Below are 15,309 nucleotides of genomic sequence, written 5' to 3' on the forward strand. Positions count from 1 at the left end.
ATCCCTTTTAAGAATTAAAAATATAATTAGGGTGCTCCAATTACACCTAATCTACCCACCAATTATAATAATTATCTAAATATGTCTTAATTGTGTAATTACAAGCAATTACACCCAAATTCAATTACTAAGTGATTTTCTAAATACTACCTAAATTAATTTTTATTTATTTTTATAAAATTTACAAATTAATATAATGATTAATTTATAATTTGGCCCGCAAAATTTTTTATTATTTTTCTCTTAAAACAATTTTCTGACTGTTGATTATATTTATATTTCACTCGGCATTAGCTAAAATCCAAATTCCATAAAAAAAAATTACAAACAAACAAAGATGATCATAAGTCAAAGCTTGGTCAGCTTATCCCTAAATTTATATAATTTTCAATAAATTAATAATTAATGTTAATAAAAATTTTAAACTATTTGTATACTTATATTTATATGATCATATCATCTATTTTATATCATATCATATTTATATAATAATCTTTGATGGCCAATTCTTGTGGACTACTAAGAGACAAATGTTAGTCACACTCGCATCTTTTTAGTAAAATTCTACAAAAGGTCCCTACATTATACATTTTTTTGTAGAGTTAAGTATTTTATGACAATTTGATCATTTCAATCTCAAGGCCAACTATTTTTATTAATTTCATTAAATAATTTGAAGTGACTTTTTTAATGTGTAATGATGTGACATATACACTTTTATGTTATATATATATAATTGGACAAATATTATACTCTTTTTTTCCTTTTTATATCTGTGCAAAAAAAAAAATCCAATGTGTATATACCACCTCATCGCATGACTAAAAAAATAAGCCAAGTAAAGTTATACGGGGCAAAACAAGAAAAGTTTTTTGAGGGGCTAAAATGAGAACTTAAAATTTTATAATTTCTAAAAATATTAAATCTCTATTTTTGAAAAGCCAGGATTGAATTATAATTTCCTTTAAAGAATGAAAGTCGTATTGAATTTTTCATTTTCTATAAGGAACTAAAAACAAAATTTCCTCTCTTTTTTTCCCCAAAACCTTTTTCTGCCCCTTAGCGCTGTCGGTGGACTGTGGACAGAATTAACAAAATGAAGTTAACCTCAAGACCGAAAATACATATTTCAGATAGTAAATTAATAGTAAGAGGACTAAAATTGAAAATACTGAAAAGTTCAAGGACCTTGTCCCGTCATTTTTAACCAAAACCCTTTGACAATTTTGTGTTAACACTTTGACCGAAGAAAATTTTGTCTAATTCTCCAACAACAAACGGACGTTAAACTAATGAAATTGAACATATAAATTTTGACCACGTTTTTATTATGTCTTAAAAGAAAGCAGTCTTAACCACGAAATAGGAATCAAATCAATACCTATATAAACCCATACTTCAACACAAAGAATAATAATAATAATAATAATAAAATCCGCCATGGATGAGTTGATAAAGCAACTGCTACAAGGTGAAATCTTCTGGTACGAAACTAAACCGACCCGAACTGCCTTCGTTCCGTATTTTAACACGCCCAGGCAAGTCGAACCGGGTCGTAACGATGGAGGAAACTCAGAAAACATGAATAAGAAGATGATTGGGTTCTTGAAGAAGAGTTGGCCGGCGACGGTGGAAACTAAAGACGGCGAGAAAGAGAGGTGTTTCCGTCATATGATGAATGAGAGAATAAGAAGAGAGAAGCAGAAAAGAAGCTACTCCGCTTTGCATTCCATGCTTCCTCTTGGCACTAAGGTTGGTTTTTTTTTTGGATAAATTTAGAAACGATACTTGTAGGATGCAATATTTTTATATTTAGTCCTACTAATGTATATTTTCTGTCATGAGCTAAGCATTTTTGTTTCTCTCAATTTAGACATTAAGCAAATAAGTTTCCTACAAAAAGAGTGGAACAATTTAGTCCCTACAAATTTCTAAAGTGAGCAGCTAAATACAATTAATAGCAATTTAGCCATTGTATGAATTAGGTTTAAAAGGTAAAACCTAAATAAATCACTTTGGTTCCACTGGGTATTCCTCGTTCATTTTCATTAAGCTATTTGTATTGCAGGAATCAACACTTGGAGTTGATGCAGAATTGAGTCAGTGTAAATGGGTATTCCTTGTCTTATAAAAGTGTTGTTTTTCTTAAATGGCAGAATGATAAGAATTCGATAGTTCAAACGGCAACGAGAAGAGTTCGAGAACTGGAATGGCTGAGGAAAGATTTAGAGAGAAGAAATTACGAATTGAAATCAAATCATAATAATAAGATAGGATTGAAAGTAGAGAATCCAACATCTGGGATTGATTCAATGTTGGAGACTTTGAAATGCTTGAAGGAATTGGATTCCAATCCCACAATCATTCAATCCAACTTCACTCCTCAACAATTCCTGGCTGTCTTGGTTTTTCCAACTCAGGTTTGCTTCTCTCATTTCACTTTTTTTTTTCTTCTTTTGGTATAATAACATACTTAGCTTCTAATGTTTATTTTTTCTATCCCCCTTTTGCTCTAATTTTTTTTTCTTTTGGAATTACTTTGGTCATTAACTTGTAAATTTTAAATTAATTATTTTTTAGAAAGAAAAAGTTATTGAAATTTTAACGGCACAAATATGAAAGCTGCGTGACAAATAGGGGAGAAGCTAGAAAAATTTTAAGGGCTGAAATTAAATTGTAATTTTTACGATAATAAATATGTAATTTTACAATTTTAATAATTTATATATTTATAATTTTAAAGAATTAAATTAAATTTTTATCATTTTAGGTGGCTAAAATTTAATTTTACTGTTATTAATTTAAAATTTTAAAATTTTAAAAAACCTAAATGAAAAAAAAAATATTTTAAGGGAACAGGGCCACTGACAGCCTCCTTAATTACGCCCTAATGACTATACATGTGAACTTCATTCATGATGTGGATTTAAAAAAAATTCAAGCTTTTGTAATATTTTTTAATTTAACTTTTATGTACTTTTAAAGAAGTACTATAGATTGTCACATCACTAATATTAAAATTTTAATTTTGTCCTAATTTGACTAAAATTTGAAGGGTGAATGGAAATATTAAAGAGTTGAAATTTCCTTATGCCTTGTGATAATTTTAAATAGATAAAAGCAATTAAATTAATATGGTAAATATAGAAATATTGTGACATTATTATTTCGATTTTGGATTCTTTACTTTTCAAGTAGTTAAAACCATTAACTATTACACTGATTCTTCTAAAACATTGTTTTTCAACTCATCGTAATTAATAACTACTTTTTTTCCTTTTGGTGTGTTGTAGTGTAGGGATGTAAGAAAAGTCTAAAATCAGTTTAAATATAAAATAAAAGCTTAATAAAGAGATGAAAACTATGATTTAACATTAGAAAAGGATTGCTTGAAAATTATTGCAAAAAAAAAAATATATATATATATATATATTTTTATATATATGAATTGATTTTTTAAAAATTGATAATAAATTTTAGGATAAATTATATTAGTTGTCACATTTTTCTTTTAATTATCTAATTATTAGTACATTTTTATCTAATCACTCAAGTATGAAATGTTACAAAATGATCATTTAACTATTAAATTTAAATTTTTTAGTAATCTAATTATCTTGAATTTTAAGAATTTTCATTTTTGTTTCATTAATAATAATACTATAAATAAATATTTAAATGTATATGGTCGATTATATAGCTTGTGTTAAAGATAATATAAATATATGGAATTAAATTAATAATATTAAGATGCAGTCTTAGTATTTAACAGTAATGCTGATGATTAGTCCAATGTGTGCGTTGACAGGGCGAAGCTGCCAAAGTAGAAAATGCCTTAGATAGAACCTTACAAGAAACTGGGAGGAAACTTCAGGGACCTCGGAATGGACCCACACCTTTCTTAATTCACAAATAACTCATATTTTCTAACCTTACTCCCATCGCAATATCACACGTCCTCCAATTCGTGCATGGAAAATTGCGCAATTTTGAATGTTAAGATTGGATTAATGGGAAAATATGGGTCACTTTGACTCAATAACTTGCTCCTATTGTGAAAATGTTTTGCCTCAATTTGATAACTAGATTTCACTATTCGTATGTTTTTTTTCATTTACATTCTCTTAATTTTAAGTTCTTTTTACCCATTTAAGTTTTCTATTTTATTTCATGAATTTAGTTTTAAAATTCTAAGACAATATTGTTTGACCCTATTGTGAAAACATAGGGTTTGAGTATGCGGTTCAATTAAGTGTTCAATTTGAGGCCGTTATAAAATGTGATTTTAAAAATATTTTGATTTAAAAATTAAATGCTATTGAGAAATAACATATCCATTTAAATATAATGCTATAAAATAAAAATAAACATTAAAATAATATTTAAATTCATTAATATTAGAAAATTCAATAAAAATATTGTCACTCGTTAATATTTATTTTAATATGTGAAATATCATCTCTAAAATCTTTAAACAATTAATATTAAATGTTCATAAAATTTAATTTAAATATTATTTTAAATAAATATTATACCCAATATCGAATTTGTATTCAAATGCACTTACGTAACCAAATTAAAACAAAAGACAGATTAAGGTTGTTTTTTCTTTCCGAAAACAAAACATATAAACCGAAATAATCCATGTTTTGTTGATTTTATCATTTCATTTATGGAGCACAACATAAAAATGCTCCAACCGGTCGATTCATATTATAAAATTCAATATAGTTTATGAATGTATAAGATTAATTATTCCCAATCAACCTATATATGAAAACTTTTCTGAATGCACCTTGAAACCTAAAAAAAAATCACCTTAGCATAATGATATATAAGGTTGTTTTTAAGAGAAAAATCAAAATTAGACTTTCAATTCGGGCATTATTAAGGGACCACAACTATAATTTTACCTTGAATAATAAATACTACAAATTAGAAATTTGAGTATTTAGATGTCCGAACTGAACATGCGTAGGTTTGCCACAATTCAAGTAGTCAAACCATGTTAAGGTTTCGGAAAATGCCCAATGTAGCGGATTCCACACCGCACACAGTACGTCATGAAATACGAACACTAGTCAAGATTAAAATTGATTAAGTAGAAGGCACCAAGCTTCACAAAGCAACAACGGGCAAATAAACAAATCATTAACATCAACTAAGATAAAAGTTTAAAGGAACATGCAGATCAACTCCAAAAGCAAAACAAGTTGCATTATCTAATATAACATTCGGAACGATATAAAAATGTCACAGTGCATCAATCAAAATTTGATCAACATAAAATATCTCTTCATACAAACACCAAATAAAGTATCCAAAGTTGCAAGGATAAGACTTCATTTTAGAGGAATGAACCTGGAAGAATGGGTAGCACCAATACCTGGTCTACCGTGCTTGACGGGCTTGTACGAAATAGAAAACTCAGCAAGGTAATGGCTAATCATTTCAGGCTTGATTTCAACTTGGTTGAATGTCTTGCCATTGTACACACCGATAATGCTTCCAATCATTTCGGGTACAATGATCATGTTACGCAGGTGGGTTCTAACTGGTTCTGGCTTCTCACCAGGTGGAGCCTCCCTTTTCTGAACCAATGCATCAGAGCAAATGTTATAAGAGTGAAATGGTCAACTTAGCAGAACAACCGAACAGTAATGTTGTTCAATCATTGATAATATTCACTTAAGCTATAGATTTATTATGACAAATCAACAACCTAGGACTTGAACCCTAAAATTGGACTTAAAACATGTAAAAAGAGATTGATATTGGGAAAAACGCAGAGCATATGAGAATAAACTAAGACCAAGTCCTTCATCGAATCAAAACTATATTGTTATGTGCATTAGAAGCTATATTACTCGTAACTCATAAAAATACCCGAACATAATCATGAAGTTAATGAGATACGTTATGAGACAAAAAAGTAAAAACAATTTACAAAAACATTCTACTAAGAAAGGAAAGATCAACTTCAACTAGTAAGATCTACAATAAAATACATTTCCAATGAAAATCACTTCATATATAAATAATAGTATAAATTTTTGATTCATGAGGCCAATAGAAGAATTCTTTAATGCCATGTTTCTTTCAGCTTAAACATTAATGAGAAAATGCTACAACTATTTACAAAAATAAAATGAAAACTCTCAGTAACTCAACATGAACCTATCAACCTTAGATCTAAACATAAACCCCATATATATAATCGATTAAAAAGCAAGAACTAAAAGAGCAAAAAGTAAAGATTAACTTACCGCCTTGCGAAGCTTCTTAATTAGAGCCATGGGCTTTCTCTTCAAACCCCTCTGGAACCTACAATCACATAACAAAAAAGAAACAATAAAAAAATAAAACCCATTTCATATTTTTTTATTTAAAAATGAGGGGGAAAATGTTAGCAAAAAATGACTATTGTGTTACTACCTTCTGCGAGCTCGAGCAGGGAAGAGCTTGACAAGCTCATCAGTGGACATATCAAGGAGAGCATCCAAATCGACACCTCGGAAGCTAAACTTCTTGAATGTTCTCTTCTTGGGCACACCGGCCGTCGCAACCTCCGTCTCTACATCCGCCTATAAAAAGTTACCGGTAAATACATTACACAGTAGGCCAAAAAATTAAAAACAGAAAAGAAATAAAACTAAGAAAGAAAAAGAAGAAGAAAGGAGCAAATGTAAGTACCATAGTTAAAAGCTTCGGGTGTTATGAAGCTCGAGTAGTCGCCGCCTAAGGGTTTCGATTGTAGTAGGTGGAAGATGAGAGGAGGCTTTTGATAAATTGCTTACATATATAGGGTGTGAAAACCCTAGAATCAGATCTTTAGGTCCCAGATTTGGGCCGCAATTATTTGGGCTGTTACGATGGGCTTAATTTGGATTTAGTTGGATTAGAAGTAAATTCTACCTTTTTCCCTGGTCTAATACTAATTAACCACGGTCCAATGTCACAATATTTTTATAATGATTCGATTTAATTCAATTTGGCAAAAAAGTTATATTTATCTAGTCACATACGTTGTATAAGTAGAGTTGAGGCATACTTCCATAAGGTGGGGAGATTTTTGATTGATTTTATGATAGTATAAGTTAGACGTCACACTTAGTATAATAAGTAGCTTTGAATCATCAATTACAATATAAAAAAAAACTCGATATAAATAAAGAAGTAAGACCACAAAACTAATAAAATTACCAAAAGCATATCATTCAATCAATCATATACAATAGACAATTTGATTTCATGCGTACTCATGCAAGTAGTAATTCTCAAAGATGTCTACATCAAAATATCTACTTTTAACTAATCACATACAATGGGTAATTTAATCCCCATGCACTCATGCAAGCTGCAAACATCAAAGACAACAACGCCAGTCATGTACGAGCACCTAGATCCCTATGCTCTCTCATGCAAGCAACAATCTTAGGGCAATCGAAGACCCTATATAAATATTTATATACACTTTCTTTGGTCTCTAACTTCACTTTCTTCTTATTATGCCAAAATCACTTCTTTGATCTTTTCTATCAACTTAAATATTGAAGAGAGTCTTGAAAATAAAACTCTATCAATCTCATAGTTTAATTTTTATTTTGTACAAATCTAAACTCTCCAAGCCTAGAAAATAGTGTCCAACACAATCTTCAAAAATACATCCATACGACTTAGTAATATATTCTAGTATCTGCATTTTACTTAAAAACGAGTAGAGTTGAAGTTATCTTCACCAAAATTCCAAAAAATAACCTGAAAAGCCAAAAGTTATCAGTAACCTTCGTGGAATATTACATGAAAGATATACATTGGAGAGATTGTTTATCTGAAACCAAAATTGAAGGCTTTTTCAATGGCGATTTTTTTGAAAAACTTGAACATACTCTTTGCAATGAAGCTAGATTATATATACTTGTGTTCATGTTACAATTGATGTTGTCGTCAGCGTCGTTGTTTCGATTCTTTGAATGGAAGCTTTTAGCTCAAATTGAATGGTTGGTCTTGAAGGGTCCAAAACAATGTCTTTCCAGGCCGAGCCAGGCTTATCTACTGGACTAGGGTCTTGGTTATAAAGCTCATATACACAGTCTGCACCTGGGTTCAACTTGCTCACATTTGACAACCATTTTATGTCATCTGGATCTATCAACAGCTTGTTTTCTCCATCTTTCCAAGCTATCAACTGTCATTTATATACATACATATATACACACACATTACTCAGAAAAGATGAAGCAATAAATGAAATAAAGTATTAAGTTAGTTGACATGGGGTTTGCAGAAAGGACCAGTTTCATTGGACCATTTGCAATATTGTCCCGGTCCCATGGAACCAACAACTTAAAGTGGGAGGTTGAATGGTACCATAAAACATGGTCCCCAAGTTCGTGCTGAACAATGATTACGGACATTGGAGAAGGAAAAGGGTTATTGGAGATCGGAATCCTAAGTCATGAATGAACCGAATTAAACTCCGGGTTTGATAAGTAAGGCTTTTTACCTTTGGAGGACCTTTAAGAGCATTGGTGCAATAAAGCTTGCCATTATCAACAAATTGGCAATATCTTGGGAATGCACTTGCAAAACTTTTGTGGGATTTTAGCTGTGAATTTATTCTCACTGCCCTTTTCACCATTATAGCTCTCCTGTACAATTCAATCCAAATTAGACACAAAAAATTATTCTTAATGATGAAGATTAATCAAACTGGCAAATGCCATTTACCTTATACCTCTAACAACAGCTAGATATGCATCACAAACAACTCCAACAAGTTCAATTCTGTAAGGTTTCCTATGTGTTCGATGATCATCGTTTTCTTCCTCCTCTTCTTCTATCTGTTCCCAGTAATTCTCAGTAATTTTGCCATCTTCGTCCACCTTGTATCCGACCCCCATCCGATAACGGTGTTTGTGAACGTTCCGAGCCATGGCGATGGTTTGCTCGACGAAAGGCTCCCATGATAAAGTCCCATCCATTATCACATCCCGCCCTTCATTCAATGCTGTCACTAGCAGTGATGATGCAGCATCTGTGGAGGATTGATGAACCTATATATAGAATATAGTTGAAATGTAAGTAGTTTGTTGTATAGGGAATTGATGAGCTTAAAAAGTTATCAATGGCGGGTGTGAGGGATAAACTTTACAAGTTCAGATGTAGGAAGTATATCATGATGGTGGCCCCTAGAGCTGAGAGCTCTGAATATAACATCTGTTTCTTTGAATGCATCTGCCTCTACAACCACAGCATTCGCTGCTGCTTCTGCCCAGAATGATCTGCAAATGCCAATTTAATTGTCAGAAACCATTATTGTGGATGGAGGCTGACTCTTTTCGAAATTCAAAGGTGATGAACTCCTCAATGGGTTGACATTATCCCTGATCGAGATTTTGTCTTTTGACTCTGATGAAAGCTCAAGTGTCCGAGATTGTTTAAAGAGACGACAACCTACCGTCTTAGACACTCAAGTTTTTTGTAAAATTGAGAAACAAAACCCGATTAAAAACAATACTAACCAATTAAAAAATTCATCGGCTTCATAGGAACATACTTGTAAGACTTTTTCGAAAAGAGTCAATTTCCATTTCTAAATTGGTGAGAACTGTCGGTAGTGAAAAAATAACATACTAAAAGAAGGAATAAAACTAAAATAAAAAATTAAAAAAAAATTGAATTTCATTATAATTTTTTACTTTCATATAATTTTGAAAATTATTTAATATAAATAGTTTCTAAATTATTTTTTAAAATTATTTAACTGTTACATTTTAATTAAATTTGTTTCTAAATTATAAAAGAAAAACTGCAATATTAAATTTGCTTTGGAGGTTAGAAAGAGGACGATAAATTATATTAATTTAAAATAAGATGAATTTAGACAATTACAAAGTAAGTGATTAATTTAGCATTTATTTTATTATTTACTTATAATACGTGCTTATATTTGATGCTGTATAATTCAAATAATAATATTTCTTTACAAAATTTAAAATAGATTTTTTTTGTAAGATAATATAATTATATTAACTTATAAATTATATATTTTATATAATTAATAAAATTTGGAACGATATGGAGCCAGCCTTACTCTTTGAGAATAATATCTTTGAGGACGGTGCTTTTGCCGGCCCCCATACCACCGCCCATAAGCAACAGCACGGGGCTCCGCCGGCTGTGGGCCACCGGCACCATCACGTCCGTACACTTTGCTTCGCCGTCCACACGTCCCATCGCCTTCATTTCCTCCACCAACGTCGAGAAAACCCGAGCCACCTTCAAATCCTTTATCACCCTCTCAAATCTCGTTTGCCTATAATCAATCCAAATTAACAAAATCATTTGTTGTTAATCTTTAAAAATGTAAATTGTTGATTTTGCTTTATAATAAAAGTCGATTCTCCATAAGTTTTTAGATAAAACAATATTTAGTATTTAAATTTAATAAAAAATTTAATTTAATCTTTGATTTATTTTCTCCATATTAATTTTAGAATTTAGACACTTTCACTCAAATCATCACTTAAAGTTTTAAAAATATTTAAAATTGAAGTATTTTTAAAAAATTTTAAGGTGATATTATTGCATAATCTTAAAGTATCATTTATCATATTTTAATGAATTCTAAATTTGAGAACTAAATTAAAAGAAATTATCAAAATCTAAAATTCGTGTAAAAAACTCAACAATCAATGTAAGAAAATGTTAAATTCAAGAATTAAATCTCGCTTTACATCATTTTTAAATAAAAATTTAAATTATTGTTAAAAAAAGAGTATGATAATGTTTTTGAATGAAACTTTCAAAACGACCAAATGAACAAAACATTGTGAATGCATACCTTTCAAATTAATTAAATATTTATTGTAGACTATTAATTAATTAATAATTTAAAATACCCACTTGCATTGCTGTATTGATTCAGATTTCGACTATTAAAAGAAAAACACAAAATTAGTTGTCTCCAAACAATATAATACTTGATCGTGGGACTATCATAATGCAAATAAAAATATAAAACAATTCACCAAATATATATATATATATATAAACATGTTTTAAAATATAAAAAAAACTGATGTAATAAAAGTTTTGAAAATATTTCTCTCATGTACTTAAATTATAATATAAATATAATTAGCCCTATAAGTGCGCATTTAGTTATTTTCAGAAAATATATATAATCCCTTTAATTTTAAGAAATCATGAATTAATATAATAATAAAATTACATGTTGGTCTCTTAATTTTTTATTCAATTTTGACCTTAAATAATATTTTAATTTTGCTCTTGCCATTATTTTAAAAATTAAAAAAATAATTTTCAAGTTATGAAAGTGACATAATTTCTTATGTCATTAAACTTTTATATTTTTCGAGTTAACCTAATTATTAAGTTCAGATGTTAAAATAATATATATAAGTATTAAAATAGACTTAATTGATAAATTTAAGGTTAAAAAATTGTAAATTAATAAATGATAAATTTTATTTTGGTAATTAATAAAAAAAGGTCGGAATCACCTTGTAGCTGCCATGACAAAGTCTTTTAGCTTTGTTTTCTTCTCAGATTCAACGCCCAAAACCTGACATGAAATGCAAAACAATTTTCATTAAATCATTCACTAATTAATAAATTCCCTAATCAAAGATTATTATGATTAAGAGATTTTTCATATATATATATATATTATACCTGGCTAATCATATTAGGAGCTTGGCTCCAATGGAAAGCAAAATAGCTAAGTATGCATCTCTCAAATTCCTCCACCAACTTTCCATATAAAATGTCAGCTTCTGGTTCTTCAGCAAAATACTCAAAGATCTTAACCTCACAATCTTTGGGTTTTTTCAGATAATTTTCAGCCAATTTGCACAGTTTCGGACACTCATTTGCATCTTCAAATCCAAGCTGCCTAGCTGTGCAAAAAACCTAGATTAAGAAAATAAAGTTCCCCAATAAAAAAAAGGGGTTTATTTGGGAAAAATAAAGCTAAAATTTAATACCAACATAGTGAGAGAATCTTTCCCGGTTTCCAAGACGGCCGGAACCTGTCCTCTGTTGCAGTGGAATAAGAAGACTTCGATGACGATCTTTAACGGGATTTCTCTTCGATCGGAAGTAACTCGTGGCGGCGATTGATGCAGCTCCGATGATCGAAGCAGTTAGGAATCGGATGATGATGATTTTAGTAGGGCCATAATCTGGTGATATGGAATAAAATCAGTATCAGAAATTAAAAAAGAGATATAATAAGGTAACAATTAGCTGAGCTTACAATGGATCATAATTGTTGATAATTATTGGGAAAAATAAGTACTGAGAAAAAAATTATTGCAACAGGAAAGTACTTGGACTTTCTGGGAAAATGAAGTTTTTTTTTTTTTTTTGGGGGGGGTGTTTGGCTTTGGTCGGTTGAGATTTGGAGATGGGGAGGCTTTTATACTTGTTGATGAAAATGCAAGTCAACTTCTTTTGGCATTAAATTATGAACAAATATTGAAATAAAATTCAATTCCGTAAAACAAAAATGGATAACTAAAAAAAGTGTATAATGTTTCAATTTTTTGGTCAAAAGTCTAAAATGGGGTTCCTGTGTTATTTAATTTCAGTTTTAGGGATGAAAGGGTTTAGTCGATAGAAGACAAAATAATTAGGTAGGTAGAGTGAAAAAAAAAACTATTATTAAAGTTGAAATAAAAAACATAATTATTGAACTTAAAAGTTAAAATCGTTACTCCACGGGTTTTGCTGAAAAGAAAATTAAAAATATAAAGATTGAAAAGATAAAAAGGCAAAAGCATCAAACTATTAAATTATTCGATTTTTCACAAGTGGACTGAGAATGTATTATAGGTTTGTAATAAAAAATTAATTATATAAATAGATGTCACACGTTTAATTCGTTTGAAGAATTTAAAAAATTTAATTGGGGTGGATCAAATAATTATATTTACCATCACATTATTTATGGTTTTTTTCTAGTTATTTAATGACATTTTAGTAATTTTTTTTCATGTCATTAATATATAATTTTGGTAATTTTTTACGCCGAATCTTGAACTTAAACCCAAAACTTAGAACCCAAATTTTAAACCTTGAATCTTAAATCCTAAACTTAAACCTTAAATCAATATTTGAGTTTGGAATTTGGGGTTCATTATTCAAATGTAGGGTTTAAGATTCATGATTCAATGTTCAAGATGAGTTTCGAGTTCAAAGTTCGAGAATCAAGATTTAGGGTTCAATGTTTAGTTTTTAGTGTTTAGGGTGAATGAAATTATCAAAATTATATATCAATAACATGAAAAAATTACTAAAATTTTATTAAATAATTTGAAAGAGACTATAAATAATGCTGTGGGAAGAGTCCATCAAATAATTTCTCGATTAATAGAGTGAAGTATACAGTATGTAAATAATATTTGATATCAAAATTAAACTCTAAAATATCAATAATGAGGTAATGAAAACAGTGAATCTTCATTGAAGGGAATCCCATTATCTTAGGAAGGAAATATAAATCTTACACCTTGTACCATTATAATATGAAGGTCAACCAACTTTAGAATTTCCATTTTATAGGCCGTGGAATCCAATGGACAAAGGTTGTTAAGCTAAAATGTGAAACTTGTTAGTTAATTCAATATATATATACATTAATTAATTCCAAATCACCAATTAATTCAATATATGTTGTTTAAGTTTGGATAACAAAAAAAGGATAATTATTTAAAATAATAATAATAAAAGACATGAGTTAAAATCAACCTTCTTATGAAAATTTTAAACCACTTGTCATGATAATAAATAAAAATTATAAATTTAACTTGATGAGATAAAAGATTTTTTCTTTTCATATGGATGTGAAATTTAAGGATTTATTTGAATAATACTCATTAATTCATCAAGTATTTATTTAATTTATTTCTTGAAAGATGTTTTCCTTTTCTAAGGAATATTGAATAAAATAGTATATAGTGAAAGTAAGTGGAAATAAAAGTAATAATTTTCTAAGACCAAAATGCAAATCATGGAATTTTTAGTGACCATGGCATAGTCAATCAATACAGTTGCTCCCAAAAAGTAAAGATACTTGAGCACTAACTAAAGATATCAATTTTAATTTTCGTCCACAAATATTCAATTATTATTTTTTAAGATTTAATATTGGACTTACATCATATTTAAAGTTGAAACTCATTCTTATTTTCTAATGGATATCCAAACATTAATACATTATATGTTTATGTACAAAATGTATAATTTTATGGTTGTAGAGAATTTTACGCATTTAAGAATTAAGGATTTATTTTAGAATTTTAAAAAATTACAATTGTAATATAAATAATATATTTTTGAAAAATCACAAAAAAATATCTAAGTTATGCCAATTATAACAAAACAAAATTTTATTATTTAACAAACTTGTCTCTTTAAATGGACATTTACTTTCATCACAATACGTTTAACTTTTTTTTTGTCTCGCGTTATAGTATCTAATCTCAATGACATCGTTATTTTTACACCAAGTGCAAGTAAACGCATCGGCCATTCAAAATGACTAAATATAATTATTATTTTTCCAACAACTTAGATATAAATTTAATAATATTATAATAATATATTATTAAAAATTTGCATATATCCAATCCAATTCTATTTGGACGTTTATGTGTAAATAAAATTGTTATTATTTGATTAAAAAACCATGTTTATTGATTTTCCTTTTAAATATTTTTAATCATGCATGACAAGTTTTTAGCCCAAGTTAAAAATAAAAATAAAAACTATCAAAATTGTATCAAATAAAGTCTATCACATATGTATGGGAAGTTACAATTTTAAAATATAAATATCTATTTAAAAATCATATACAATAATATAGATATCACATAACGTAATAAAATATGTAAAATAAAATTAAAATGTATAAAAATATAAAAAATTAATTGAATGGTAAATTAAAGATTTTATTAATGTAATTGACATGGGTTTAAATCCCATTATATACATATTTTTATTGATTTATTCTTTAAAGTAAACATACTAAAATCCTTTGAATAATATTACTTATTTTAAATTGAATCGATCAGAGTTTAAATAATAGTATAAATTTAGTACTCAAGTTTGATACATTTTTCTAATGTGATATATATGTTTTTCTATTAAATATTGTATATGCATTTGATAAAAGTTATACATTTTGGTATCAAAGTGTAACAATGTAACTTTTTAATATTTAATACAAGTCATGGGGTTATTTTTATGAAAGTTAATTGTGAATATTATTAGGTCTGGAAT

The 15,309-nt window shown here is 28.6% G+C and overlaps 3 protein-coding genes across 5 annotated transcripts; 1 reads left to right on the forward strand and 2 right to left on the reverse strand.

Annotated features, from left to right (window-relative positions):
* Positions 1 to 1,414: 1,414 nt before the first annotated feature.
* Positions 1,415 to 4,045, forward strand: LOC108471563 (transcription factor bHLH92). The gene is made up of 3 exons (XM_053019536.1): positions 1,415 to 1,752; positions 2,157 to 2,420; positions 3,809 to 4,045. The coding sequence occupies exons 1-3, from the start codon at positions 1,441 to 1,443 to the stop codon at positions 3,914 to 3,916; spliced, it is 684 nt and encodes a 227-aa protein (XP_052875496.1). The 5' UTR covers positions 1,415 to 1,440; the 3' UTR covers positions 3,917 to 4,045.
* Positions 4,046 to 5,191: 1,146 nt separating this feature from the next.
* LOC128280712 (40S ribosomal protein S15-4-like) lies at positions 5,192 to 6,838 on the reverse strand. Its single transcript, XM_053018948.1, has 4 exons — positions 6,694 to 6,838; positions 6,436 to 6,584; positions 6,267 to 6,324; positions 5,192 to 5,591 (listed from the first exon to the last, which is right to left on the reverse strand). Exons 1-4 carry the CDS (start codon positions 6,694 to 6,696, stop codon positions 5,343 to 5,345), a joined length of 459 nt encoding a protein of 152 aa, XP_052874908.1. The 5' UTR covers positions 6,697 to 6,838; the 3' UTR covers positions 5,192 to 5,342.
* Positions 6,839 to 7,701: 863 nt separating this feature from the next.
* Positions 7,702 to 12,422, reverse strand: LOC108474170 (calmodulin calcium-dependent NAD kinase-like). 3 transcript variants are annotated; one of them, XM_053018947.1, is made up of 9 exons: positions 12,357 to 12,422; positions 12,016 to 12,209; positions 11,701 to 11,920; positions 11,529 to 11,590; positions 10,097 to 10,318; positions 9,155 to 9,284; positions 8,731 to 9,056; positions 8,507 to 8,651; positions 7,702 to 8,188 (listed from the first exon to the last, which is right to left on the reverse strand). In XM_053018947.1, coding segments are annotated over exons 2-9 (1,371 nt in total). In that variant the 5' UTR covers positions 12,018 to 12,209; positions 12,357 to 12,422; the 3' UTR covers positions 7,702 to 7,924. The 3 variants fall into 3 exon arrangements, with proteins under 3 accessions (XP_052874907.1, XP_017631583.1, XP_052874906.1); XM_017776094.2 differs by having other exon boundaries at positions 11,701 to 11,924; positions 12,012 to 12,209; positions 12,284 to 12,421; XM_053018946.1 differs by lacking the exon at positions 12,357 to 12,422 and having other exon boundaries at positions 12,016 to 12,277.
* Between the last annotated feature and the right edge of the window lie 2,887 nt (positions 12,423 to 15,309).

The sequence above is a fragment of the Gossypium arboreum genome, chromosome 9 (genome assembly GCF_025698485.1).
Source record: "Gossypium arboreum isolate Shixiya-1 chromosome 9, ASM2569848v2, whole genome shotgun sequence".
Taxonomy (NCBI): domain Eukaryota; kingdom Viridiplantae; phylum Streptophyta; class Magnoliopsida; order Malvales; family Malvaceae; genus Gossypium; species Gossypium arboreum.

What these genes read in the sequence shown, in the direction of transcription:
- LOC108471563 (XM_053019536.1), top strand. Translation starts at nt 1,441, where the DNA reads ATGGATGAGTTGATAAAGCAACTGCTACAAGGTGAAATCTTCTGGTAC. An exon ending in TGCTTCCTCTTGGCACTAAG is followed by an intron (nt 1,753 to 2,156) that starts GTTGGTTTTTTT and finishes CTTAAATGGCAG; the next exon opens with AATGATAAGAATTCGATAGT. An exon ending in TCTTGGTTTTTCCAACTCAG is followed by an intron (nt 2,421 to 3,808) that starts GTTTGCTTCTCT and finishes GTGCGTTGACAG; the next exon opens with GGCGAAGCTGCCAAAGTAGA.
- LOC128280712 (XM_053018948.1), bottom strand. An exon ending in CCTGCTCGAGCTCGCAGAAG is followed by an intron (nt 6,325 to 6,435) that starts GTAGTAACACAA and finishes ATGTGATTGTAG; the next exon opens with GTTCCAGAGGGGTTTGAAGA. An exon ending in TTAAGAAGCTTCGCAAGGCG is followed by an intron (nt 5,592 to 6,266) that starts GTAAGTTAATCT and finishes GCATTGGTTCAG; the next exon opens with AAAAGGGAGGCTCCACCTGG.
- LOC108474170 (XM_017776094.2), bottom strand. An exon ending in AAGATTCTCTCACTATGTTG is followed by an intron (nt 11,925 to 12,011) that starts GTATTAAATTTT and finishes TTTTTTGCACAG; the next exon opens with CTAGGCAGCTTGGATTTGAA. An exon ending in CTCTTAAAGGTCCTCCAAAG is followed by an intron (nt 8,189 to 8,506) that starts GTAAAAAGCCTT and finishes TATAAATGACAG; the next exon opens with TTGATAGCTTGGAAAGATGG.